The following is a 27,523-nucleotide window of genomic DNA, read 5'->3' as shown; positions in this document are numbered from 1 at the left end:
TATATGTATATGTACTTATTTTTAAGACCTCACCGATTTCGCGAAATGGCCATCGATATACAGGGTGTCCCAAGACCATGGGACATGAAGGGAAAGTACCTAAAATATCACAGATAGGATATGTTGCTGAAAGAAGACTTTATTTTATTTTTAAAACTTGGCAAAACTGCATTCAAAAATTTTAAATTTTTTTTGGAAATATTGTATGGACAAAATTTAAGGCTAAGGAGTATGCCACGTAAAATGTTAAAATTCATGGTCTTCTTTTTATGTCCGACACTATGTTATTTAGAGAAAAATAATCCTTATGATGAAACCTATCGATCGGTATGACAAAATTACAGGATGTTTTTTTTTTCTCGTGTAGCGAGTTTGATTCCCGGTTTAACCATGTAATTATTTAAAAATCTATGATTGCAGTTTTACTTAATTTTAAAAATAAAATAAAGTCTTCTTTTAGCAAAATACCCTATCTACGATATTTAAGGTACTTTACGTTCATGTCCCATAGTCTTGGGACACCCTGTATAGCGTTGGCGCTCGGTATCGGTAGGTACGCGATCACCGGAAACTCAACGTGCGTTTCAACGCAAGCAAGAATAATCTTAATAGTTTTGAATTAAATTGCTAGTAACATTACCTTCTGTTTCAGTCTTTATTGAATTTCCTTTGTATGGCAGTAGTAAATAGGGTATATACTCGTAAATATGTAAATCAGATATGGGCAAATTGTGATCGATTCCTGATTATACGATTATTTTACTTTGTAATTCACTACCGGGTGTCAGATTACTTGTAATGTAAGAAAATGTACTCACGTATAAGACCCAGTCCTTGGGGCTGTGTGCGTTGGTGCCGCACACGTAAAGCCGTGAGCCGTCGCCCATTGGCTGGATCACTCGCACGTGGTTGCGGCAGTCGAAGTGCTGGAACAATACGCATTTTCAACCATTTTGTAACTTACACATTTACACAAGATACCAATTTATGTTGTCCTTCGTCGTCGGTGTCAAAAGTTTTGGTTGAAGGAATGGTACTTTTGGCACTAACAGCCTACGTAGCCGAATGGCACAAACGCTCACGAAACGAAACGCTCGTAGATATCTATCTCTATCGCTCTTGCATATTGACGCGACAGAGCCAGACTACCTTTCGCGGCGTTTCGTTTTCGTTTCGCGTCGCAGAAATGCCATTCGGCTACGGCACAAGATCAGTTACCTATATTCGAATCAGCCGGTAGCTAAGGCAAGCTAAGTAATTTCATAATAGGTACCAAATGAGGTTTAAGTATTTATAAAAGTCTTTTAACAATGTAATGACCACTTAAGCAAAGTTACAGAGACACTCTTTCATTTTAGTAACCAAAATGTGAATTATTTTTATATTATGTTATATACACGGTGTAACATGAAAAAACCGAAAGATTTCAACCACGCATTTCTGAGGCCGAAAGAAAGATAAAAATGTATGACGTTAAGAAATTTCGCAAAAAACAACAAGTTTTTGGTCTTTTTAGGGTTCCGTAGTCAACTAGGAACCCTTATAGTTTCGCCATGTCTGTCTGTCGTCCGTCCGTCCGTCCGTCCGTCCGTTCGTCCGTCCGTCCGTCCGCGGATAATCTCAGTAACCATTAGCACTAGAAAGCTGATATTTGGTACCAATATGTATAACAGTCACGCCAACAAAGTGCAAAAATAAAAAATGGAAAAAAATGTTTTATTAGGTACCGGCCACACCAGACCTTCGCGTGTCTCGGGGCGCGCAAGGGACGTCTCCGCCACGCCGCCTCAGTGTAATTTAACGAGGTGGCGGCGGCGACGGGGCGCGGCGTCGCTTGAGGCGCGTCTTACGTTTTTCCTATACAAAATGTACTGAGGAGACGTTTTTTAAATTACACTGAAGCGGCGCGGCGCAGGCGGCGCGCGCAGGCGGCGCAGGCAACTCAAGCGACGCGCCGCTAGCAGACACAACTCGAGCGTCGCCCAGGTGGCGCGCCGCTTGATATATAGGATGTATTATTTTATCAGCAACAAAAATATGTGATGATATTGAATTAAGGCAAAACAGGACATATAAACGCTCTCCATTATTTCCTCCCTGGTTTATACCTATGTACTTATTATTATTATCAATATCTGTGTCGCACGTCGCACCGTTTTGCTTTTTTGGCATGTTTGTTTTGTAAAAACTTTTTACCAACGCAAAAACGACGGAGTGGTATAAGTTTGACGTGTCTGTCTGTCTGTATGTCTGTGTGTGTGTGTATGTCTGTGGCATCGTAGCTACCAAACGGATGAACCGATTTAGATTTAGTTTTTTTTTTGTTTGATAGCTGAATTAGTCGGGAGTGTGCTTAGCCATGTTTCGTGATAATCGGTCCACTGTGTCGGGGTTTTTTTTCTATTTTTTTATGTTGTGGTTAGGTTATTAAAGAAACAAGTTGAGCCTTTCAGTTGGTCAAAACGACTAAATTTAATTTGCCACAAAGAAAGACGTGGTATTCAAAACTGAGATCAATTATTAGCCAAAATATCGAAACGGTCCGACACAGATTATTTCATCATTATCAGGGGCGGCTCACTCGGCGATTCTATCGCCGCGCTACAAGTACATCCTGGCGGCCGCGAGTTCGCGGCCTACTCAGGGGTGGCGCGCGTTCTCACGGAATGCACGTTCGCACTTTCTATTGTTACTTTACGTCGCGAGTTTTTTTAAGGTTCATATGCGATGTCCGCGTGTCGAAAGGCTAATAATACTTAGTTAAATAGACATCATGAATAAAATAAATACCATAGGACATTCTTACACAGATCTACTACTAATTAAGTCCCACGAAAAAGTTCAATAAGGCTTGTAATGTTGGAACTTGAACAAAAAAATATAAATACAGTATATAAACCTAGAAAGTACCCAAGACTTGAATATAATAGTATAACATTTTATGTGAGTATTAATTCGTTTTAATCCATAGGTAACCCTATCGCCGGACGCCGCGCACGTGCGGCTTGTTTCTTTGTAAGAATTTTGTAGGTATTTAAAAAGGCGGCATTTCGTAAACATCAAAGCAGTGGGCCTTCTGTACTTGTACTATTATATATTCTGTGTCATTATCCTGATTGAGAGGAAGTTTTTGAGAAGGAAACAATCGGGAGCGAAATCTCGATTTTTGTATTTTTCATTAAGTACGCAGGATTTCTCGCCTGAGCAGCAATTGTCCTTATCGCATCAAATTTAGGGGCGGGGTTTTAGTGTCTAAATTCGTACACTGAAATAAAGTGATGATACTATATAATTTGATAAGAATTTATTTTTAAAACATTAAATAATAAGTTGATACTATATATACTTGACATTCAATGTCGATAATCTAGTGAAGTGAGAAGTTATTGATATAACAGAATTTTGCACAAAATAGGCTTACCCCTTTGATGTTAAAAACGCCGCCACTCCAAAGCAAACGAACCGCACACGAGCAGACGACATTGAATTCTATTGCGCGGCGCGAAGGTCGAAAGCCGCGCCCGCACCTGGCCGTGGCCGTGTAGGTAGCCAAGAGGCTGCACGTGCTTTTTCCTTTGAAATCGCCGACGACGCAGCTGTGAACGCAGGTGCCGCCTTCCGCTATCTCTTTCATTTATATATTTCTGTTTCAACGGTTAGCCGTTTGCCAGCCGGCAATGAATGTTGTTTTTTATAACCGAGTTCAAAAAAAGGAGGAGGTTCTCAATTCGACTGAATGTTTTTTTAGGGTTCCGTAGTCAACTAGGAACCCTTATAGTTTCGCCATGTCTGTCTGTCCGTCCGTCCGTCCGTCCGTCCGTCCGTCCGCGGATAATCTCAGTAACCGTAAGCACTAGAAAGCTAAAATTTGGTAACAATATGTGTATATCAATCACGCCAACAAAGTGCAAAAATAAAAAAATGGAAAAAAATGTTTTATTAGGGTACCCCCCCTACATGTAAAGTGGGGGCTGATTTTTTTTTCATTCCAACCCCAACGTGTGATACATTGTTGGATAGGTATTAAAAAATGAGTAAGGGTTTACTAAGATTGTTTTTTTGATAATATTAATATGTTTCCGCAACAAAATCAGCCTGTATAATGACGCATCGCGCCGTGTTTTCGCCTCTTATGTGTAATTTAGATTGCGTCCGCGCCCCGTCCGCGCCTCGTCCTCGCCACGCCCGCGCCCCGCCACGTCCGTTGTGTTTATTTTAGACGTAAGACGCGCCCCCAGGCGGCGCGGCGCGCGCCACGCCGCCGCCACGCCGCCTGGGGCGCGCCTTACGTCCTTCCTATACAAAATGTACTGAGGAGACGCTTTTTGAATTACACTCAGGTGGCGTGGCGCCGACGTCCGTTGCGCGCCCCGAGACACGCAACGGTCTGATGTGGCCGGTCCCTTAGGGTACCTCCCCTACATGTAAAGTGGGGGCTGATATTTTTTTTCATTCCAACCCCAACGTGTGATATATTGTTGGATAGGTATTTAAAAATGAATAAGGGTTTACTAAGATCGTTTTTTGATAATATTAATATTTTCGGAAATAATCGCTCCTAAAGGAAAAAAAAGTGCATCCCCCCAAGTCCCAAGAGGGGGGGCCCTCTAACTTTTGAACCATAAGTTTAAAAAATATGAAAAAAATCACAAAAGTAGAACTTTATAAAGACTTTCTAGGAAAATTATTTTGAACTTGATAGGTTCAGTAGTTTTTGAGAAATATACGGAAAACTACGGAACCCTACACTGAGCGTGGCTCGACACGCTCTTGACCGGTTTTTTTTTAGGATGTATTTTCACACAAAAAGTAAATCTTATTCGTAAAACTGGCACATAAGTAAACAAATTTTTGACTTTTTTTTTCTTAAAACCTACTTTAGTCAATGTGATACTTGTCAGTTTTTGAAATAGGTAGCTATATCAACGAGGATAATTCAATTATGTCCCACCAAAAGAGATATTTATCTAAGAAATAATAAGTTTTTTTAAGTCATTTGAGCAACACATACCTAAATAAAACAATAGAACTATTAATCGATTGGCTACACAAAAATAATCTTTTTATCAACTTAAATAAAACTAAAATAATGTCGTTCAAACAGAGGAAAGAACAGCTTCCCGACTTAAAAATTACTTACAATGACCAGGACATTGAAGAAACGGATTCTACCATTTTCGTGGGGCTAAGCTTAGATAAAACATTAAACTGGAACAACCAAATAGATAAAATTTGCAGAAAGCTAAACCAATATTCATATACTTTAAATAATTTGCGAAAAGTTGTAAACCAGTCGACTGTTCTAATTTCTTATCATGCTCATGTTACATCAACCTTGAGATACTGCGTTATATTCTGGAATAACAGTACGGATAGAGAATTAGTGTTCAGAGCACAAAAAAAGTGCTTACGATCAGTATGCGGTATACAATACATAAGAATCTTGTAAGCCATATTTTATCCAGCTAAATATTCTCACACTTCCGTCCTATCAAGGACTATCTCTTTTTAAATATTTTGGTGGCTTATGGTTGGTGTCATTTAAATGAATGAATTTCTTAGACACTCCATCCTATTCCGGTTAATAGGTGAATACTATGAGACTTCGTTAAATTAAGTTTTTTACCCGATTTGAAGAGCGTTGGCTTTAGCAGGCTGCTGGCTTCATAGCTGTGGTGGATGATATCCAGCTATTGTCAGAATAAAGTTGAAAGATCATATTATTAAATAAAATCTGCGAACAGCTTCGTTCAGCAGTTTTTGTTGTAGATTTTTTATCGAAAAGTGGTTACTTTGCTTTAAATGCTTAGTAACGGACACTGCATCGACTGAATTCCTAGTAAAGTGGATATTTGGAGACTCATCTACATTATCATTGTTTCATAGGAATCGTAAAGAAATTGCCTTTCAGATAAGGTATAATGTTGGTTGCCTGGTAGTGTTGAAAATGATTGAAATGCAAGTTTCGTCAACAGGAATCAAGTTTAATTGTTAAGACTTTAGTTTTTAAGAAAGCTACATGTTCTCTGTAGCCATATAGTATTTGTATGCCATGTGGCGATGCATAGTGATACTTTTCTATACACTGAAGACCTACTGTTGTACCTATGTTTGACAAATAAATGATTTGGAATTTGGAATAAATAATAATATGTAATTCTGAAACTAAGCAAAATAAAATAAAAAACCGACATTTTTCTCTCGAAATGTAATAGTTACGCTGTTTTAATTATTCGGATTTGCGGTGCACAAAATGGAAAACAAATACTTATATTTTTTAAACAAAATTCACAAGTTGTACAAATAAGCCCATTTATTAAACAAACGAACAAAAACAACAGAACCGCGTAGGTAAGTATATCAAATTATTCAATATTGAAAAAGCACAATGAAATAAAAGTCATCGGAATATTACCCTGAGCGATATTCATTGGAATAATAGTTCATTGGTGAAAGTGTGCGGAAACAAGGAATACATAATCAGTAAGTACCTCGACTTTATTAATAAAATCTGTATTTGACTTACCAAACTGTTAGGTTTAGGCGGCGCGAAAATCGCACCATGTAATTATTTAAGATTTAAAAAAAACTATTATCTTAACGTGTCTTACTCGGATGACTCTGTCAATAGAAAAAGGCAGCTTCGGTGTTTTCCATCGATAATTTGATTTTTCGCGCATTTTTCTACTGTTGTAGTGTCTCAACATTTAAAAATGACAGACCGCTTAGGGCCACTTGCACCAACGAAAAAGGAGGGTTAACCCGAGGGTTAACCCACCATTTTATATGGAATTTGACAGATGACACTGACAGCCCACTAACCCTGAGTTAAGTGGTTGGTGCAAGTGGGCCGTATTATTGTCTTTTTCTATTACTAAGAAAACAAGGTATTAAGGCACGCCACAGACAGTCTTAAAAATTCATAATCTTAAAAAATATTTGTATGCAATCTGTCAGTTCATTCTGAAATCGCTGTCAGTTTGAACTGACAGATGCTTATCAATATTTTTTAAGACTGTCTTTGGCGTTCCTAAATTAAACCAGCATGCATAACCTACTCGACGCCGCGCTGCCGCTGTCAGATGATGTCAGCAGCAACGGGCTGTCTGCCTGTCGATCTGACTGCTTAATTAAGCCAATGTACTGCTTAAACATTTACTGTGCCACAATTCAGAGCCCATGATAATGTAAATTCGTGCACAACATAAATATTAAAGGGGGCATTAATATTCCGACCGTCAGAAATATGCATTGTAGTGGATAAACACTGCTCCACTGAACTATTGCTGGCTACTGCAAATAATTGTGCTTATGTGTAAATTGAATGTGTACGTGTCGTTAATTAGACGTCATTTACATTAGAATGCCATTGGGAAAATATTAAGTTTAAAATAGTTTTGTTATAGTGATGTTGTAATTTAATGTCACGCTTTTCCGGGAACATCATTGAGAAAATGACTGTTTAAATTTAGGTTGTTGCAGTTCAATTGAATATAATAATTGTAAATATGTTGGCCTTCCGATTTGATAGAATCCCGTGTTTCAATAATACATTATATCACTACTCTTATTTCAATCAGGAATCCAATTTTAGTTTCGAATTAAAATAGGTATGTATTTAATTATTTGAAGGGTTCCGTAGTCTACTAGGAACCCGGAACTCTACACTGCCCGGCCCGATACGCTCTTGACCGGTTCTAATCGTTATAAGTATAGTCAACCAATTGGAACCCTAGGCCACTCTATAACCATGTCAAAATGACAAGCAGTAAGAGATTTCTCACATATGATTTATATCGTCACTATGACATAGTTCTAGTGGCCTAGGGTTCCAATTGGTTGACTGTACCTACGGTTGAAAGCAATTACGAGTAAGGTACAGCGGGGCAAATCTCAACTGGGGGCCAATTGTAACTAATCTATTTTTTCCATGATTACACTATGATGTTGACTTCTACATGTATCCACTGAACATGCCTACCATATATAACATTCATTTAGGGCACTCTATGTAATAATGCAAACATTGTAAAACATGGAAAAAATGGACCAGTTACATTTGCCCCGCAGTCGAGATTTGACCCACTGTACCTTAATATTATTTTAATAAGATTGTGTCACTCTATAACATTATTTGTACTATACCCCAATTGCTAATTCGAGTCCAAAAAAACTACGACAGATACGTCAATGTCACAGCTGTCAATGTCACTTATGCCACTGTCAAAATACTTTTCAGGTTTCGCCAACCTTCTACATTCTTTATTTGTACACACGTAAGAAAGCGCGTGGCGAAGTCAGGGGCTCACGAAAGGTATTTCCTTAGCGTATTGAACGAGTGCCCAATGTATCTCTGAGACTCCTCAGGAGATTTGGAACCATAAATTGAAGAACATTACTCAAACTTACTTACATACTCTCTTTAAGGTAAAACAATAGATCATTACATGTGCCATTTTTTATCTAAAAGGTTCATAAGTGTCGGTTGTCAATAAAGCGCTACTTGCATATTAACGTCTGTCTATCATATATCAGAGATGTAGTCTGTATATCTGTGTATCATACATAATAATAAATTCAAATACAGTTTGACAGACCATGGTGTCATGGCTGCTTCCAAAACAATGGCGGCCGTGGCAACCATAAAGCCCACTATACACTATTTCGCTGATTAGCTAATTGTAAAATATATGTATAAAAAACTGGTCACAATATCTATATCATCAATAGTTTGTTCTATACCGCAAAATATAGCACCAAATGTTATTGATACCTGAAGTGATAGGCAGCACTTCACTTTAACTACTAAGTACTTGATATAATTTTCTCTTGAATATTGCTGTGTTCATCATCATCCTCCTTGCGTTATCCCGGCATTTGCCACGGCTTGTGGTAGCCCTGGTCCGCTTTGACAACTAATCCCAAGATTTGGCGTAGGCACTAGTTTTACGAAAGCGACTGCCATCTGACCTTCCAACCTGAAGGGTAACTAGGCCTTATTGGGTTTAGTCCGGTTTCCTCGCGATGTTTCCCTTCACCGAATATTGCAGTATTATTTTGTAAAAATGCAAAGTTGTGTTGTGTAATTAGAGGTATTTTACAAAACAATGTTTTATATTATTACTTTATCAAGTATAAGTCTTTAAGTTCCTTAGATCAAATTAGACATCATTTTATTGGAATTTTATTTGAAAGATTGTATTTTTTTATTTATTTTTTACATAATTGTAACAGTGTTTGACGGTGTATGATTAGTACCAATAAATGTATCTATCTATCTATCCAAATCGGTATCTTGTATTATACACCTTGTTTTTATTGAATTCTGTTAACTTCAGCATATAGTTAGGTCCATAATAGGCAACAGAGTGCCTAGCATAATTAGATTTTTAAATTCGTATTTTTTCTGAAAAACACCATAGACCTGCGATAGATGTTACATCAATTACTGTTGAGAAACGGGCTTTGTGTGTTCGATATGAGATTCATATGGCATAGTTTTGACGGTAGAGTACATTGTGAGTGACGTCAGGATTACATGATATGTGATCGTCATGAATAAATGTCTTTTATGTTATGTTAAAGCGCGTTTCTCAACAGAAATTGATGCAACATCTGTCGCATGTGTATGGTTTTTTAGAATACGAATTTAAGAAAATCATGCCATTCTGTTTCCTATAATGGACCTAACTACCTATATGCCGAAGTCAACGGAATTCAATAAAAACACGGTGTATATACAACGTGTTTCCGGTATCACTCAAAACCTCAGACACCCCAAGTGATTTTTATTTTTTTAAACTCATCTAGAGTAGTATTCATCTTTTAATCTGATGGTTATTTTTTTTTAATTTAATTTTTAATTTTCTGTACAACTCTACTTGACTTTTAGCTTTACACTCAATAAAATAATTGCTAACTACTATCATAAACCATTAAACTATTTATTTGTGTACGTTACTGCAATGACATAAGGTTTACCAATAGACAGCTAAGATGTCACTGTAAAACACTTTAAAGCTTTGTCACAGTAAACTTCAAATTGGACAGGTAATCGCAGTAAGCAAATTTAAACCCAATATTCAAAATGACAAGGTTGTAATTAGGTACGAGTTCAATTTGTTATGACTTATGATAGTTATGATAAACATTAAGATGAAATTGACAAATAACGTCAAACTCGTAGCGGAAAAAATAATCGTCCAAGTAACCAGCCAGTATTAATACCCCCAAATACTGAAAAAGGTAAACAACCTCTAGCAATGCGATATTCACAATGTTGTATTACGAATACAATAGAATAGGCACATCAAAAATAACTAATAATACTAATTTAAATAAAAATATTACCCCCATCAAGATATAGCTCAATCGATTCTACTCTCGATTCTGAACAAACGGTTTTCAGGTTTTTAGTGTTAAGTGAAACACGGTGTATATGGTCTTGGATTATAAATTCGTCCCATTCTGGATTCTTTAGCAATTTGGATACGTAATAATCACATGAATAGTGGTTTTCCGACACTAAAATAGTCCAATATCTCAGTCTATTTACTTTTAAAGCCCTTTGCAAAACCTCTTCGATAATCCAATCTAAGTTTTCAGAGACTCATCGAAAGTTCATAGATCCGAAATTCATTTGTGTCTGTCAATCCTAACACAGACGACGATCAAATCGAAATTTCAGATTTTTAGGTCCCCACGTGAAACGGCTTGTTTATGAAATGCTAGCTGAGGGCTTATTCTCAAACATTCAGAGGTGACAACGATGAAAACGTATTGGATTGCTTAAAGTACTTTTGACGAGCTGCAAGAGAATTGCTGCTTTTACGAAAGCTTTACATACATACGTATTTATAAACTTTGTAACAATTAAAAAATCTTGTACAGATTGTATTTTTTTTAAATTTCTGCTTCACACATGAAGTCTTCTGGCCTACAATCATCGTCACTTTTTTTAATTCTTCAGCCTTTAAATGGTGAGCGTCAGGACCCCTGGACCACTACAGATATTTGATGTTTAGTACAAACTAAAATTTAGTACCTATTTGATACTATTTGGTACCTGAGTACATATATTTGGTACCTCCACTGATATCGAAAAATCGAGCGAATAAAGTGGCCAGACATTCTGACGTCAGAATGTCTGGACCATTTTTGGTTTACATAGTTCTAGACAACACTACTAATCGATATCTTAGTCAATATTTACTACCTAGTTGGTACCTATCAATATATTTTTTTCAGATTTTTTGGGCGTACCAGAAAAAAGTTATGACGGAATTTAAAGTTGTGAGCCCAGCCGTGGCGTTGAAGTATGTAGCGCCTATCAAAAGTATAGAGGCAAATCCGCCTGCCCTCCTGCGCGTCAACTTAAATAGGAATTTAGTTTTAGGCACTCGCACATCATCTCTACTGACTAGTGGCGGAATATAGTCGAAATATAAAAGTAATTAGTGTAATTACACAAGTTTTCCATTTTCCTCCTGAGAGACCTAAACACGTGGCAACAGTTGGGCAAATTCTAGGGGGGGGGAAATAGCATAAACTGTTAATTAACAGAAACGTCATTGGTAAATAACGGAGTACGCTGGTTCGATTTCAGCTCGGAACACTTGGAGGCCTTGGTCACTTTTTCTTTGTATATGACATTTATTAATGTTTATAGTGTAATAGTAGTGTTACTACTTAAAAATACAAATTAAAATATTTTCAAATGAGAATAATTTAATTTGTTCTAAGATTTGCACGGCAGCGCCATCTCTCTTCGCTAGCTGGTAATCACATGTGTTGATTCAGTTAGGAGGTCGAACTGGTTTCGGTTCTACCTCAGAGATGGCGGGGGGCGCCAAGCCTTCGGTAATTGTGTCATATACTTGGAAATTTCGACCCTTGCTTTCGTGATCCGATGGCCGAGTGGTTTTACCGTGGCCGTTCGGTTAACGGAGTACGCTGGTTCGATTCCAGCTCGGAACACTTGGAGGCCTTGGTCACTTTTTCTTTGTATATGACATTTATTTAATGTTTAGGTATCAAATAGGTAGTAAATATTGACTAAGATATCGATTAGTAGTGTTGTCTAGAACTATGTAAACCAAAAATGGTCCAGACATCCTGACATCAGAATGTCTGGCCACTTTATTCGCTCGATTTTTCAATATCAGTGGAGGTACCAAATATATGTACTCTGGTACCAAATAGTATCAAATAGGTACTAAATTTTAGTATGTACTAAACATCAAATATCTGTAGTGGTCCAGGGGTCCTGACGCTCACTTTAAATGTGTGATTTTTATCATAGAAAGAGAATAAATTACACATTCTGCTGTTCATAAACAGCAAGTAAATGTGTGTTTCGGGCTTTCACCGCGTATTTTTAGGGTTCAAGGTAGTTTTCAAACAATGTCAACATGTATGAAGAGATTCTCGTATCAGAATAGGGCCCCAGATTGGTGCGGCCGGGGATCGGAACTAATTTTCCCCGCGTCGCCGAGAGAGTACGCGCTGATATTCTGACACACGTCTCGGTGTACCAAATGAATTTCCACATTTCGATTTAAGCCCTTTTGAAGTCCGTTTATTGATGAAAGATTGGATTTTCGCTTTGCTTGCTTCAATATACACTTTAATTTGTTTGTGCATATTTTCGTAAACATCGTTCAGGTCGTAACTATAAAACTCCCGTGAGACTCATAAATATTTAAAAATATTTTAAGCGGGTTACTCACGTATTAAGTCGATATAGCGTTCGACATGTTTCGGTTCAATTTCGAGAACCTTTCTCAAGAGTAGCGACACCCCGCCTTTACATGTCGAGAGCGCGACGCATACTGCGGGCGGGTGCGCCGTGGCTGATTTGATTTTGATTTTTTTAAATATCGTTCAGGTCGCTTGAATCCAACACATGTTTCGTAACAATGCTTTTTTGGGAATTTAACGTTTTATGAAACCTTGTGAAAAATATTTACTTTAACCTCTAGCGGCCCACTATACAAAAAATTGCCCAACAAATTTTAATCTATGGTACTATAAAACAGGGCTGAATTTCTTTTGTTTGAAAATCAAAACAAAAGCAACTCAATTCCATTTAACGTAGATTCAAATTTCATCATAGGTATTTCGTCCTAGTATTAGGACATTGATCGCCAGGAGGGTATGATGGAAATAATGATTGGAAGGCATACAGCAGACAGAATCCATGTTTAAACATTTATTATAAAGTATAAAGTGTGTTCGGTTCAAGGATGTCTAAAAGTGTCACTTGAAGAGTTGTGGCATAGAGCCCTCTCAATGGGAGCATTTGGCAGCACAACGACCAGAATGGCGCAGGTTGGTATTTAACAAAGTGCGGGATTTCGAGGATCAACGTAAAGTTGACCTCGATACTAGACGCGACCAGCTCAAGGCCCGCCCACCCGCTGCCATATCCTACAATTACACTCACGGCGTACTTACGTGTCCTCAATGTGGACGGAGTTTCGCTGCAAAGATAGGCTACATTAGCCATTTTCGGGCGCATGAGCGTCGGAACATTATTTAGGGGTCAAAGTGGTCACCATGGCCGAAATCGGTCGGACTCAATCATCATCATCATCATAAAGTATCAGTTTTCAATGACCCAGCAGAGCTAAGTTTTGACATTCAAAAAAACAAGCAAGCACATAATCCTTTTTGTATGAATTGGCAAAATAAACTGTAATAACGTTATTTCCTAGAAGCTTCTGTCACGAAACAAACCAAATTAATACACGTACTTAGTTACCTCGTATAATTCTATTTAATACTTAATTACTCCAAGTCCGCCTGGCCCTTATTTAGTCCGTAGTGCTGCTGGGCACGTACATTCTAAGAAGAAGACCCAGGTGTATTCAACAATGTACACTGTACTTATCTTAGATTTGACCCTTGGGTTGAATAAGAAATCAAATAATGGAATCACAAGCATTCAGCTGTAGATAACGCGGTGGGTGATAAGTCTTCTATAAATATGTCTCGGCTAGGAATTGCTTAAGGAAACTCTTAATTTTCTATATTTATATCCATCGTCGATACGAACTTACAGAAATGTATTTAAATTCCTTTGGGGAAATAGCACAGATGTATTTAGAAGACCTATTTCTATTCAAAAGGAGATGCATACGCATCCTAGCAAATATAAGTAGTCCAGCGAGCTGTAGACCACATTTTATTGAATACGAAATTCTTACCCTGACATCAATGTATATATTCGAAATGTGTGTTTGTAAGAAAACATTCGTACTTATTTACAAAGTTAGTAGAACACTAGCATGACGAAATGTGTGTTTGTAAGAAAACATTCGTACTTATTTACAAAGTTAGTAGAACAGCCACGACGCTTCGAGACAAGGTATAAATATAATTTAGCTTTGCCGTCAACCTCTAACCTCAAACTCCATAGTGCAAGTCCAAATGTCATGGCAGTTAAAATTTATAACCACCTTCAAGATAATATTAAAGGTCAAGAAACAACAAGAAATTTAATAAAATGTTGAAAGACTTCCTGATAAATAAGTGCTACTACAAATTAAAACATTTTTTTGATGACGACGTTAGAGACACCTTCTATTGATTGACTTACACCTACCTACTTCTAATTATTAAATTTGAAATATGAAACTTACAACAATTATTGATTTGAGACTTCTATTTTATGAGACATTCTATGGATTAATGTTTTTTTAGCTATATGTATGTTTTCAATGTTTAATTTATTCTTTTTTAAATAATAATAATTAAATGATATTAAATTTCATGATAAGTTATTATATGCTGTGCCCTTGCAGGGTCCATGTGAGACATCATACTACATTACTGTACTGTACCATGGTTTGCAATAAAGAATTATGAATTAAATTCATTCGTGCAAATAAATGCAGCAAAACTATTAAAGTAAATAGGTTTCATACACAAAATTTGTGCGTCAATAAAAGTAAACACTTATAGAGAGGCTTTGTTTCTTCATAAAGAGTTCGGCTACACTTTCCTTTGTACACTAGAGTTGGCAGAGCAAGTTCCAGAAAGATTGTTCTCAAGTAATTATCGGATTAATATACTTGGAACACCGAGTCGTTGTAATACTGACGTGAACAGAACTGTTCAGTTTTGCGCTCGGAAACAATCAGAATTAAGCAGAGAACAATTAGGCCCACGTCTAAGTTTCTTTTAACGGCACTTAGCCGGGAGCGCTCGCATAACTTCACTCCCAACTAATGCCTTCGATTGGTCCATTTCGTTAATTATTCGCCACTTCCTACGTAAGTAGATTTACGGCCTGCTTTTCTCGCCTTTTTTCCGCTTATAAAGTTTTTACTTAGGAAAAACCGAGTGGCGCAATCCGAACGATAATTATTTTTCCATAATGGCTTTTGTTAGGAATTTAACGTTGATTTGCATTGCCAGTATTTATGTATCTACAGCGCCATCAATCCGAAGTGCTTCTACGAATTTCAAATGTTAATTATTAAATAGAGCTAATGACATGTGGTGTCGCGTTCATTATGCTTGTCACGTTATGCAATTAAACATACAGATGATGCTAAAGCAACATGTATAGGACTGTTAGGTACCCTACGCACCTTTCAGTACAGCCCAGGAATGTAATATATGTAAAAGCGTCCAATATGATTACTTTAACCGCACAATTAAACTAATCACCGGGAAACGTAATGGATTCCTTTGTTACGTGACAGGATCAAGAGCCACCCTTGTATTATGACACGCGGTAAGTGTAATTGACAAAGACAAGCGAATACATTTGCATATTACGGCGCGCCGCGAGCGTCGATGGCGGGAAAGTGCGTCACGTAAAAACCGAGGCTGTTCTCGTCGTAAAATAACGTAGTGTGCTGAGATATTGTCCCATGAATTCTTTACACGAAAATCGCAAGTTCTCTGATTTACCTAGCTAGTGAATTTTCCTTAATAGCGTCACAAAGAGAGGAGTTAAAACAACAAGCGAGCGGCCGGCAGCCTCATGGAATTTTGCCGACGGCATTTTTCCAACCTTTTTCGTGTTACAACATCGTGTTTAGAGAAAGGAAAACTCGCCGACACCGAGAAACTTTGATTATAGCTTTCACGAGTGGCCGTTCCTTCCACGATCGAGGTGATAGACTCAGGGATATTTCTTTTTTATGGCCCTCTTTGATACTAATAAAACAAATTTACTTTTTTCGCTATAGGAAGAGTTTGAATGGGTAGGATGTGGTCTATAGGTTTTCTTTCCCTATTGTAAAAGTTTTGACCTTTTCTTTTGGGAGCGAGTATGTCTTCATAATCACGGGACATTCAGTTGTAGCAGTAAACTTGTGAATTTGCTTGTGGCACTTTTTTGCTTTTTGCGAGGAAATCATTTAGAGCCGCACGGGGTTTTACTGCTTACTTGGACACTTTATGTATATTTCGCATGAGACGTTCCATTTTTGGTCGCGCGCTTTATGACTTTCTTATTAGATATAACTGCGACGGGGCGGTAACCAGGGCAAACAAATGTTCAGCCTTATTCCCAATTTCCAGCAAGTTTAAACAGGCATCTTGTGTGGTTCAATGAAACTGTTATTTAATATACGGGATAACTTCTCTAATGTTAATGGCTTTCTTACACTTCTCTATGGAAGCTTTTATACTCGGAACAAACATGTCACAAACAATCGAGTACCTAACGCGATTATCCGAAAAAAAGCGCGGAAAAAATGGAACGAGCTCACGAAAATACAGCTGCGCACTCAACCGTTAGAATCGCTCGCACAGTGGGCATTATCGAATTAGTGGATCGTGTAGCGAGGCAACTCGCAATAATCGCTCGCCCGATCCTCCACTTCCAGACGCGGTTTAACCGCTAGGAAATAAAACAAATATTGCTTTTGCGCAGCGATTGTAAATCAAAATTAACGGCCTTAATATAGCGGGGCGGCCGCCTCTAAGCTCCCGCCGTGAAATATGCTCCGCTCAATGTTAAAAACGGGATTAACCCTTGATGGAAATAGTGCCAGGACGGCGTCGCCACGCAGCCTCTAATTGATACATTATAGTTTATGACAAACTTTTTTTAAATATTATATACAGGATGGAAAGATAGGTCAGGCGCTGGAGGTAAAGTATCTCAAATCCTTATGCTGGTTTATTATACTTAAAGACTACATTTCTTTTTTTTTAAGAAAAAAAAAAACTGCATTCAAAGATTTTCAAAAATTGTCTATGGATATGTAAATTTATGATTTTTAATTTTAAGACCAAATTTTTTTAGAGAAATTTTATCCTGATTAATAATGCTATCGATTACCTTTATAAAATACCTAGCGAGTGTTTTTTAAAATTGTTTTTTTTTTTGTAAATTCGAGTTCCGGCCGAGGCAAGGCGAGTTTTAGAAAATCTTTGAATGCAGTTTAGTTTCCTTTTAAAAATAAAGGAATATCTTATTTAAGTAAAATGAGCCCGCTTAAAGATTTAAGGTACTTTCTATCCAGGGCCCGGCTTATCTTTCCACAATATAAAGTTTTACAGAATGCACAACGTTAGTTTATACGCACAATCAGAATATCTTATTTAAAAAAATTGTTTGTAAGAAAGAATAAGTACTCCTAAGAACATATTTTATTCTTAATCTAGTAATAAGTAAAGTCTTTTTCCGTGTAAAGTGTCTCGCCCTCTTGCTCTTCAATGTCATTAAAGTCACTAACTTATGTATTTATTAATGTAGGTAAACAAAAAATAGTAAGGTAAAGAAAGGTAACTTACATATTTGGAGGAGGTAGGGCAGAGCGAATGATATTCCGCTTTGTGTGGTAGGGCACAGCACAGCGGATATCGTCTTGCTCGAATCTAGAGCAGAGCCCAACTGGGGTAGTTAGTACCTCCGCCTTACAGAAGACCGCAGCCAAATAGCACTAGACCCTACTCATAGTGTTGTGTTCCTGTCGGTGAGTAAGGCTGCCAGAGCTCAACGAAGGTGCGGTGTGCTGATGACGGGAGGACTTACGGAACTAACTTGTTCCGTCTATTGTCCTTTGAGTCGTCGGCAACCCGAACCCTCCTTAGAACTTGTACATTCCTTTTTGCTGTGTACTTAACACAGCAAAAGGGAGTGTACAAGTTTCTAATAGGGTGGCAACGCGCTTGTGACACTGTTTGAGTTGCAGGCGTCCATAGGTTACGGTGACCGCTTTACATCAGGCGGGCCGTATGCTTGTTTGCCACCGACGTAGTATAAAAAAAAAAAATTTAGAATAAGAAACACAGAAACGAAAATCGTCAAATTCGGATTCATAAAATGACAAATTTAGAGGTACAAAACGATAATAAAATACAATATTTACCTCTGATTTCCCTTTAGACACGCACTGGGCCACGTTACTCGGTTCCAGGTTTATGGAATCTCGCTGAAAACAAATAAGACACGTTAGTATTTTTTCTCTTTGAAATTTATTGATGTAGGTATGTTCAAGTATTTATAGACAGCATGCACCATGCCAATTCGTTGACACCGCAGTGAATAAAACGCGCAAACATCAGTCTTGCTCTTTAGTATGAAATAGTGATAAAAAGAGATTATCGTTCTGTTCCCTTCGGCTCTAACGATCGGCATCTTGGCTCAGCCTTCTGGTGTTTGTAAAAACAAAATTGGAACAAAATTGATTGATGAGATTTTATAAGACAAATTAGGTACAAACTAAAAGTTTTATGGATCTTTTTTGCGCTCGACTGTTTCTCTTACAAGATAATGTAACAAGAGGCTTATGAAGTATGACACGAAATTTGCCAAAGTTTTTCACTCTTAGATATAACGCAGTTATACTTAAGTCTTAAAAAACATCGGTCTACGGATTAAAGTTTTGACAAGTCTATTAGGCATTCAGGCTTACGTAATCATGCCAGACCTATTTTCTGCTAAAATATTCTCAAAGTTTGACTTCTCATTGGAATAATAGTGAAGTTTAAGTTATTTCCATTTCCATTTACATAGTAAGGACATTTTAATTCATGCAATTTTATTTAGAAACCTGTTATAAGAGTAATAGTTTAGTTTTGGATTGCCTGGCTCTTTACAAAGTCTTGTTATGGAGTTCGATTTGCACTATGCGGTTAGCTTTGACAGTAGCTTTCATAGTCACGTTTGATCTTGGCTCTTTGTTTAGCAGGATGATAATTAACGTTTACTTGACCCTTGTGCAGGCTATCAAAATCGTTGCCAACGCAGCATGGTCGCACTCTGAACTGGAATGCTGATATGGTAACCAATACCATAGATTAAATATAAGAAGATCATACCATCCCTACATTAAAATGCGACCGCGTAAGAACGCGCATACACTACACCACACATAGATGACGCCACAAAAAAATGTCCTGTAGCTTTCGATTATACTTTTAGATGACGTAAGTGTCACTTTTGACATAGATTTATGGTTCGAAAGTGACACTTAACGCCAGTCTACAAATAATCGACGGCAACAAGGCAATTTTTGTGGCACCATCTATGTGTGGTGTAGTGTATGCGCGTTCTTAGGCGGTCGCATTTTAATGTATGGGATGGTATGATCTTCTTATATTTAATCTATGCCAATACTCACTTCGCAATGGGATGCGCTGATGTTGTTCATGTTCAGCCGATACAGTCGGTCCCTGGAAAAGACACAATTATTAATAATAGTCATTATTATCAAGGATTTAATGCCTGTTTGTTGTTGCATATTTATTAATTTGAAAAGATTGAATAGACCCGGATCTATTTACACGATTCGAGAACTCAAGTTTAAATAAATTGGGGTATTTTATTCGTGTACCTACACACTGAATTGTACAATACTAACCCGAACAGTTTGCAATGTAAAATCGCATGCGAGTTTGCGCGTCGTCTAAATGAGGCCCTCGAGATTTAGAGGTCGTCTAAATAACCCTTCTTTGCACGGTGATGAAAATTTCCATCATAACATTATACCTTGAAATCGCACATAGTTGTGATTAAAAAAAACTAAACAGAATTTTGTCATTTAAACTTTTATTTTGCGGGCTCGCTGTTTCGCGCCACTTTCCCAACGTATCGGCCAGGTTGCACTGGCCGTGGCCGCGGAAGACTGACGTCCCAGCAACTATCTTCGGACCAGTGCGCGGATGTTGTGAGTGCTGTGTGTCGTGCGGTGGGAAATAAACATTAACTAAAAGCGGGTAGATTATATTTATTTGTCTACCCCGAACATTTATATAAATTAATATCGAGTAGTTTTGTGGTATTTACATCTCCGGTGACACTTTGCTGGGAAGTCAGTCTTCCGCGACCACGGCCAGTGCAACCTGGCCGAAACGTTGGGAAAAAAGGTAAAATAATGTTAATTAATCGCGTTCGACCTGTATGTGACTTTAAATATATAGTTACTCGAGAGTATGTGATGGAGATTTCCATCATTATGTTACGCCATACTTTACGTCACTCGTAAAGTATGGCGATTCATTAATTAGTTGTCGATAATCAAGCATAAGTGATCGAAGCTTTTTCTTGTGAGCATGGCCAAAAAAGCTTAGAAATGCGGTGTTTACGGATTTCCGACTGTTTTCACGGCATCTCTCAAAATAAATTAAAATATCTGGGCGACCGAGCTTCGCTCGGTTCTATTTTAATATATCACGTCTTAAGATAAAAAAAACTCTTATAAATACAAAAAAAAAAAAAAAAAGACAAAAAACAAAAACTTAATTTCTGGCCGGGATTCGAAACCTATCGATCTATCTGCGTACATTAGACCGACCTCGTACGACTGAGCTAAGCGGAATCGATGCGCGCGCGGCGAAATTAACGTCCATATTTTACGTTTACTAACGCGAAACAAAAACTCATGAAAACTCGAAAATTCGCGTTTTCCGGGATCTAAGGCTACGCTAGATCGATTTTTCACCCCCGAAAACCCCCACATAACAAATTTCTGCGAAATCGTTAGAGCGGTTTCCGAGATTGTCGGTATAAATAAATAAATATACAAGAATTGCTCGTTTAAAAGTATAAGATAAAAAAGAAACCTGTTTAATGTATTTAGTACTATCTACCTACCTATTGTACTAGCTACGCTTATGGTCAAAGTTTGCATAATGATGGAAAGGGCCTGGCCGGACTGCCATGGTAAAATCGCCCCTGGCTAAATATGAAATATTGATATGCAGGATTATTCGTATTATTACTACATGTACTACTACTGAATATTATGCCTCAAACTATTTCCGTTTATGAAAAAAATTAAAAAAAAAGAAATTTTTATTTTTATTTTTTTCTTTAAAACCGCGTATCCGATTGACTTGTTCTTTGGATATTTTATAGATATATTAGGGATACATCAATTAAAAAAAAATGAACTTCCTGACTTTTTGTTAAGCACATTTTTTTTTAATTTATGTTTTAAATAATTTTTTTTTACCACATACGAGTTAGCGACACCTACTATATTTTCATATAATAATCGCGATTTTATACTCTATTACATATATTTTTATCAAAAATATTAGTTTGGATCAACAATGTCAAAATAAGTTATTTATGTATTATTACCCTTTAGTACTTAGTACGTTGCTCCTGGAAAGTGATGTATGAAAATTTTGGCATAATTAATGGAAGATTTTTTTTTAATTGGGATATGTACATTATAGGCCGAAGTTATTTTTCATCAACCCTCCCTACCCCTCCCCCTCTGCGTCACCCCTTTACCCTCCCTTAAAGAGCCCAAAATGCAGTTTTTCTAAATTATTGACAAAACCGTTGAAGATACAGAAAAAACGTGTAGCAACGAAATAATCCTTAATAAATTTACTACAAATCTCTCATTAACACTTTAGTGCTAGCTCTTATAGTTTTCGCGTGATCCGTCACGAAAGTTGGTCCTTGCTGCAATTTTCTTTAAAGAATATTAAAGTGTTCTCCCAAAATGCTTACGAAATCGTCGAAATTTGTTTGATACGACTAAAATATTGTAAACTCATGACTATAATTAAATTAAGGGGATAAATCACTACCATGGATGGGACTTGAACTCACGGCTTCTGAATAGAAACTCGAGGGCTCTACCAACTGAGCCACCAAAAGCTCATCTCTAGTTAGCGAATCTTTCAGCTTTCTACTATATGAATCAATGGTACCCCTAGCGTTATTTATCTATCATATCTATCAATCTAGAGGCCGTGAGTTCAAGTCCCGCCCATGGTAGTGATTTTTTCCCCTGAAATTAATTCTTGAGTTTATAATATTTTAGTACTATCAAACCGATGATTTCGTAAACATATAAGGAGAAAACTTTTCATTCATTAAAGAAAATTGAAGAAAGGAGCAACTTTCGTGACGGATTGCGCGAAAACTATAAGTGCTAGCACTAAAGTGTTTATGAGAGATTTGTAGTAAATTTATTAAGGATTACTTCGTTCCTACACGCTTTTTCTGTATCTTAATCGGTTTTGTCAGAAATCGAGAAAAATCGCATTTTCGGCTCTTTAAGGGGGTAGATGGGTGACGCAGAGGGGGGAGGGGTGGGGAGGGTTGATGAAAAATAACTTCGGCCTATAATGTACATATCCCAATTAAAAAAAATCTTCCATTAATTATGCCAAAATTTTCATACATCACTTTCCAGGAGCAACGTACTAAGTACTAAAGGGTAATAATACATAAATAACTTATTTTGACATTGTTGATCCAAACTAATATTTTTGATAAAAATATATGTAATAGAGTATAAAATCGCGATTATTATATGAAAATATAGTAGGTGTCGCTAACTCGTATGTGGTAAAAAAAAAAAATTTTAAACATAAATTTAAAAAAAAATGTACTTAACAAAAAGTCAGGAAGTTAATTTTTTTTTAATTGATGTATCCCTAATATATCTATAAAATATCCAAAGAACAAGTTAATCGGATACGCGGTTTTAAAGAAAAAAATAAAAAACAAAATTTTTATTTTTTTATTTTTTTCATAAACGGAAATAGTTTGAGGCATAATATTCAGTAGTAGTACATGTAGTAACAATACGAATAATCCTGCATATCAATATTTCATATTTAGCCAGGGGCGATTTTACCATGGCAGTCCGGCCAGGCCCTTTCCATCATATCAAAAAATAGAGATATTTCGTAAATTTTACCTTATATGATTTTTAATTTATTTTGATGGTCGACTAACGTTACCGTGATTCATTTCAAAAAGAAATAAAAAATCATGCAAAGAAGAGTTAAGTTTCAAATTAGCGTATAAGGCAATACTACGGCGTGGGCACCGTAGCAGTTTGTTTCGTCGGTTACTGATAATTCTTAATGGCTACCTAATGATTCTCCGACAATTTTTTAGCCGATTATTGATTCGCCGACAACGATTCGCCGAATGTTATTTAGCCGAATAATCAAACTGTCGCTGTCACTTTTTGTCGAATAACGTTACGTAGAATCTTGGTTCGCATAAAGTTCAGTTCGCTTCTGTGCAAATTATCCTAATTATTATTGGACATTTTTCATTTAGCAAAGTAATATTTTCGTTTAGGCCACGTTTTGTCGAATAACGTTTCACATTTTATAAATTGTTAAAATAATTTCGAATGAATGAATTCTCGCTGTTGTAAAAAAATTACGCACTTAATAGACACTTTTTTTTCTTAAACAATGTATAATGTGAAATTAATTTCGTTGCGGTAATAATTTACATACACTGGCAACATTATGTTAGAAATAAAAAAAATTAAAGTTAAAAATTTGGTGAGTTGAAAACAACAATACATAATTTACTAAAATCAATCCTTAGAATCAGAACTTGATGATTAATATAAATAAGTAGTTGAAATAAATGTTACTCTATAAACGATCTAACACCTACATTTTTGAATCTGCAGAACAGTTTGTACGCAAGTTCCAGCCAACTCACCAAAAAAAGTTACCAAATGATCACTCTTGTGTTTCGACTAATTTTTTGTCGGCCAATTTTTACAATTACTAAATGATTATTCGACGAAAAGTAAATCGGCGTATCAAATTTCTACTTACCGACTCCGTTTCCGAACGAATATTATGCGAAATGAGAATCTTCCAATCGTTATTCGGCCAAAAAAGACGTCGGCGAATCGTTGTCGGCGTACCGAAAATCGGCGTATTTTATTTCGGAATATCAATCGGGCACCTTCTTAATGTATAATTAGCTACTTGCGTAGCGTGTATTGCCTTAAAAGTTGCGTTGTATGAATTATGATTATAAATCATCTTATCAAATCATATTATAAAATCTATGGAGTGTAAGTTCCAATATTGCACTTATTTAAATACATTATCCTACTACTATAATTCTTTTCAACAAGATAGATTATTTTTTTAAGCACATTTAATTCATTCAATTTTATAATTCACCAACATTTAACTATGAGACCTTTTAAAGAAGATCGGTTTACGACAGAAAAACGCCTTTATTACCTTCGTGACACACACGATTGACCTACATCAACCGTTATTATTGCATTGCCAATGTAATCTGACCCTACTAATTTTACCCGTGCTTGTTTACTCTGGGTAAAGCTACGGGCTATTTATAAAAGCCAAAGGTCTACGTAGCTTGGTTAGCAACATACATGGCAGCTAACAAGTAATCGTTTTGGTGTAAAAATGATGAATTTTCATTAAATCAAGGGACTTTGCTTTAGTCGATTTATTTTTGGTAGGAATTAAATCTCAGGCACTAATGCGTTGGTGGTTCTTTAGATTATCAATTATCAGACGTATTTGACTAAGATCTGAAGAAGTGTTGCTTTTGACTCTGACAAATCAGATCCACCTTGCCCGTTGACGGCGATTTGGGCCAATTTTTTTATTTATTCCTAAAGGCGTCGTGTGCTTTCGTACCCACGACGCCAGCGACGCCTAAAGTTGATATGACGGACGCTGTCAAAGCAATTGTCCTGCTGACGGATAAGGTGTATTTCCGTTATTTCCGTGTAGAGGTATTGGCGTGTAGGCCACATTTTGACGCGAAAGCGTTCAAAATGTTAAAAGTAGTTTGATTATATTTTTATTTGTTTGCTTTATTTATACTTTGAATCAATAAATTATAGTGATCCACAACGAATGCAGATCGAATAGCAGATTTATTTCGAGCACCTATACTAGTATTGTGTAATATCTTGTTCTTGGGTTGTCAGTCTTGATCATGACTCTATGGATTTATTTACGAGTATATGACTTGTATACACAAAGTATAAAATTATCTTGTAGTCAAAAATGGGATAAATCAAAAGAGTAAGTTGGTGCCAGGTCATAATCATAAGGAGTAACATAAAATTGAAATTTTGTATCTTAAAATGTGAGATATAAGTAATTTAATATGTGTCACAGCAAAATAACTATAAATAGAATGAATATTACATGTAAAGATAATATACTTACTTAGATGTTTTTTAGAATGAGATATTGTGCTCAAAGAGAGCTTACTTTAGCCGTTATCGAAGATTCAATTCTCTAACCTCTGACAAGTTTTAAAGTCAAAGCCAAGACTTAATTACTATAATCTGTCTAGTAGAAAAGTCAAGTTTCTTTACCCGAGACGCAAGCATTAATTTTTATAACTAATTTATTTATTTGATAGTAGGTAATTTTGTTACAACATTCATTTGCGGTATAAATTTGTTACAACCTTTCGTGAAGGTTGTTCAAATGATGAGTTTTATTTTTTAATATATATGGGCTTGCTCTTGGCCACAGACTAGCCAAAGGAAAATCTATTTTGCTTTTGTGATGAATTTATGGTTCATGAAAAAGTAAGATCAATTTACTTATTCGTGGAGTTACATATATTTTTATTTTTCTACATATTTATTTCAGACCTTAAAAGCCCTGTGACAACTTTCATAATCGTAGAACAAGTTAAGCATTGAACGCAATTCTGTCCCATCGTACTGGTCCCTTTTTGGGCTAAAATTAAGTGACATCATTTAAATTTCGATGTGATTGTCAGTGTACTTCTTGTAACTTAAAAAAATAATATGCATAATAAATAGTTACAACAGGGTACGCAGCTGAATGGCACAAACGCTCACGAAACGAAACGCTCGTAGATATCTACATATCTCTATCGCTCGTGCGTATTGGCGCGACGGAGCCAGACTACCTTTCACGGCGTTTCGTTTTCGTTTCGCGTCGCAGAAATGCCATTCGGCTACGGGCCAGTATTACTTACATAGCGCCAACGTATAAGGTGTCCCTTTTTGAGTCCATGAAGAATGTCCTGTAGTAGAGGTTGCCGCATGAGAATTCCCGGACATGATCTGTGAACAACATAAAACAACAGTTATTTTGGGTTTAATAACATACGAATTGCGATATTGTTATTTGAGAATATAGTATAAAATTGCATTTTACTCGTGCATAATTTATAACAGGAGCGTCATGAATGAAATCTATAACAAATTTTAAATATGTAGGTACCTAGTACCTACCTTAAGGGTTTTAATTAGAGTTTAATACTAATCAATTGATCGTTTTTATATATTTAAGTAGACAAAAGTTATCGGATCGTAAGTATTTAACAAAATATCATAAATAAGTACATTAAGCATATATTTCAAGCACTTGTCTTGGACTTAAGTATTACTCAATGGTATTGCAACGAAAGTATGATTTTTCATGCTACACTCTATGTATTATTTAAATTAATCATACAAAGCCTTTTTAAAGATTCAAAGATTCAAAGATTTTTTTTTTTAGTATTGTGATGTGAGTACATACAGAGACAGCGTACCATTTTCAGAATAAATGCTAAGCTTATGTGTAGGTAAAGTGGAGGCATGTGTTTTGTAAATAACGTATTGTTTAGTTCTTAAGACAGGTCACGTTCTGGGGTCGACCAGCCTCAACGCTGAAGTCTGTAGGTCGAGAAAGGGCGCGATAAACGAGACACGTACAAACGAATGTTTGCTCTCCTTATACCAATAGATCACACATGGTTCATGTTAATTTCCAACCTTTGAAACTAATAAATTACCCGCAAGAACTTAACAGACTTGGAACTATCTATAAGTTATCTAAGACTTTGTGATAAGCTTAATATTACTTGTATAGTTCATTAGTGAAAGTTCATGCTCCTTGAGATTGACTTGACAAAATCATTTTGCTCATATACATATTATATTTGAGTAAAGATTCATATTCATGTTCATTTAGTGTATATTAGTGTTCATTTCAGTAGTTTTCTCCGAAACGTTTTATACCATTGTTTAAACTGAAAAAATTAGCTTACGCAAACATAGACAGCACTTTGTAAAACATATATTTAATGGTCAAACACAATTTACGGACTTATTTTCAAAACATATTTTTAAAAGCGAGCTCTAACCTTATTTTGAAATAAAAAACTATAATCTTACATTATATACGCAATTATAGATAAGTAAATAAAAGATTTCATATTTATTTGTTTATTAACTATGCAAGCACTTTTAAAGATTTACTGTTTGTACTTCTTCTTTGAGTTATCCTGGCATTTTGCCGTAGCATACAAGTC

At 36.4% G+C, this 27,523-nt stretch overlaps 1 protein-coding gene across 3 annotated transcripts in view; it reads right to left on the bottom strand.

Moving 5' to 3' along the window:
* Nucleotides 1-27,523, bottom strand: part of LOC125235507 (semaphorin-2A-like) — a 782,062-nt gene that overhangs the window by 62,541 nt on the left and 691,998 nt on the right. For all 3 annotated transcript variants that reach the window (XM_048142078.1, XM_048142077.1, XM_048142079.1), the window contains 4 exons: nucleotides 26,201-26,288; nucleotides 19,590-19,641; nucleotides 18,336-18,398; nucleotides 819-926 (listed from right to left, as the gene is read on the bottom strand). In XM_048142078.1, the coding sequence (XP_047998035.1) occupies nucleotides 819-926; nucleotides 18,336-18,398; nucleotides 19,590-19,641; nucleotides 26,201-26,288 (311 nt within the window). The remainder of the gene's footprint in view (nucleotides 1-818; nucleotides 927-18,335; nucleotides 18,399-19,589; nucleotides 19,642-26,200; nucleotides 26,289-27,523) is intronic.

Source organism: Leguminivora glycinivorella, chromosome 17 (assembly GCF_023078275.1).
Source record: "Leguminivora glycinivorella isolate SPB_JAAS2020 chromosome 17, LegGlyc_1.1, whole genome shotgun sequence".
NCBI classification, from domain to species: Eukaryota; Metazoa; Arthropoda; class Insecta; order Lepidoptera; family Tortricidae; genus Leguminivora; species Leguminivora glycinivorella.
This window is presented reverse-complemented; position numbering and strand designations above follow the sequence as displayed.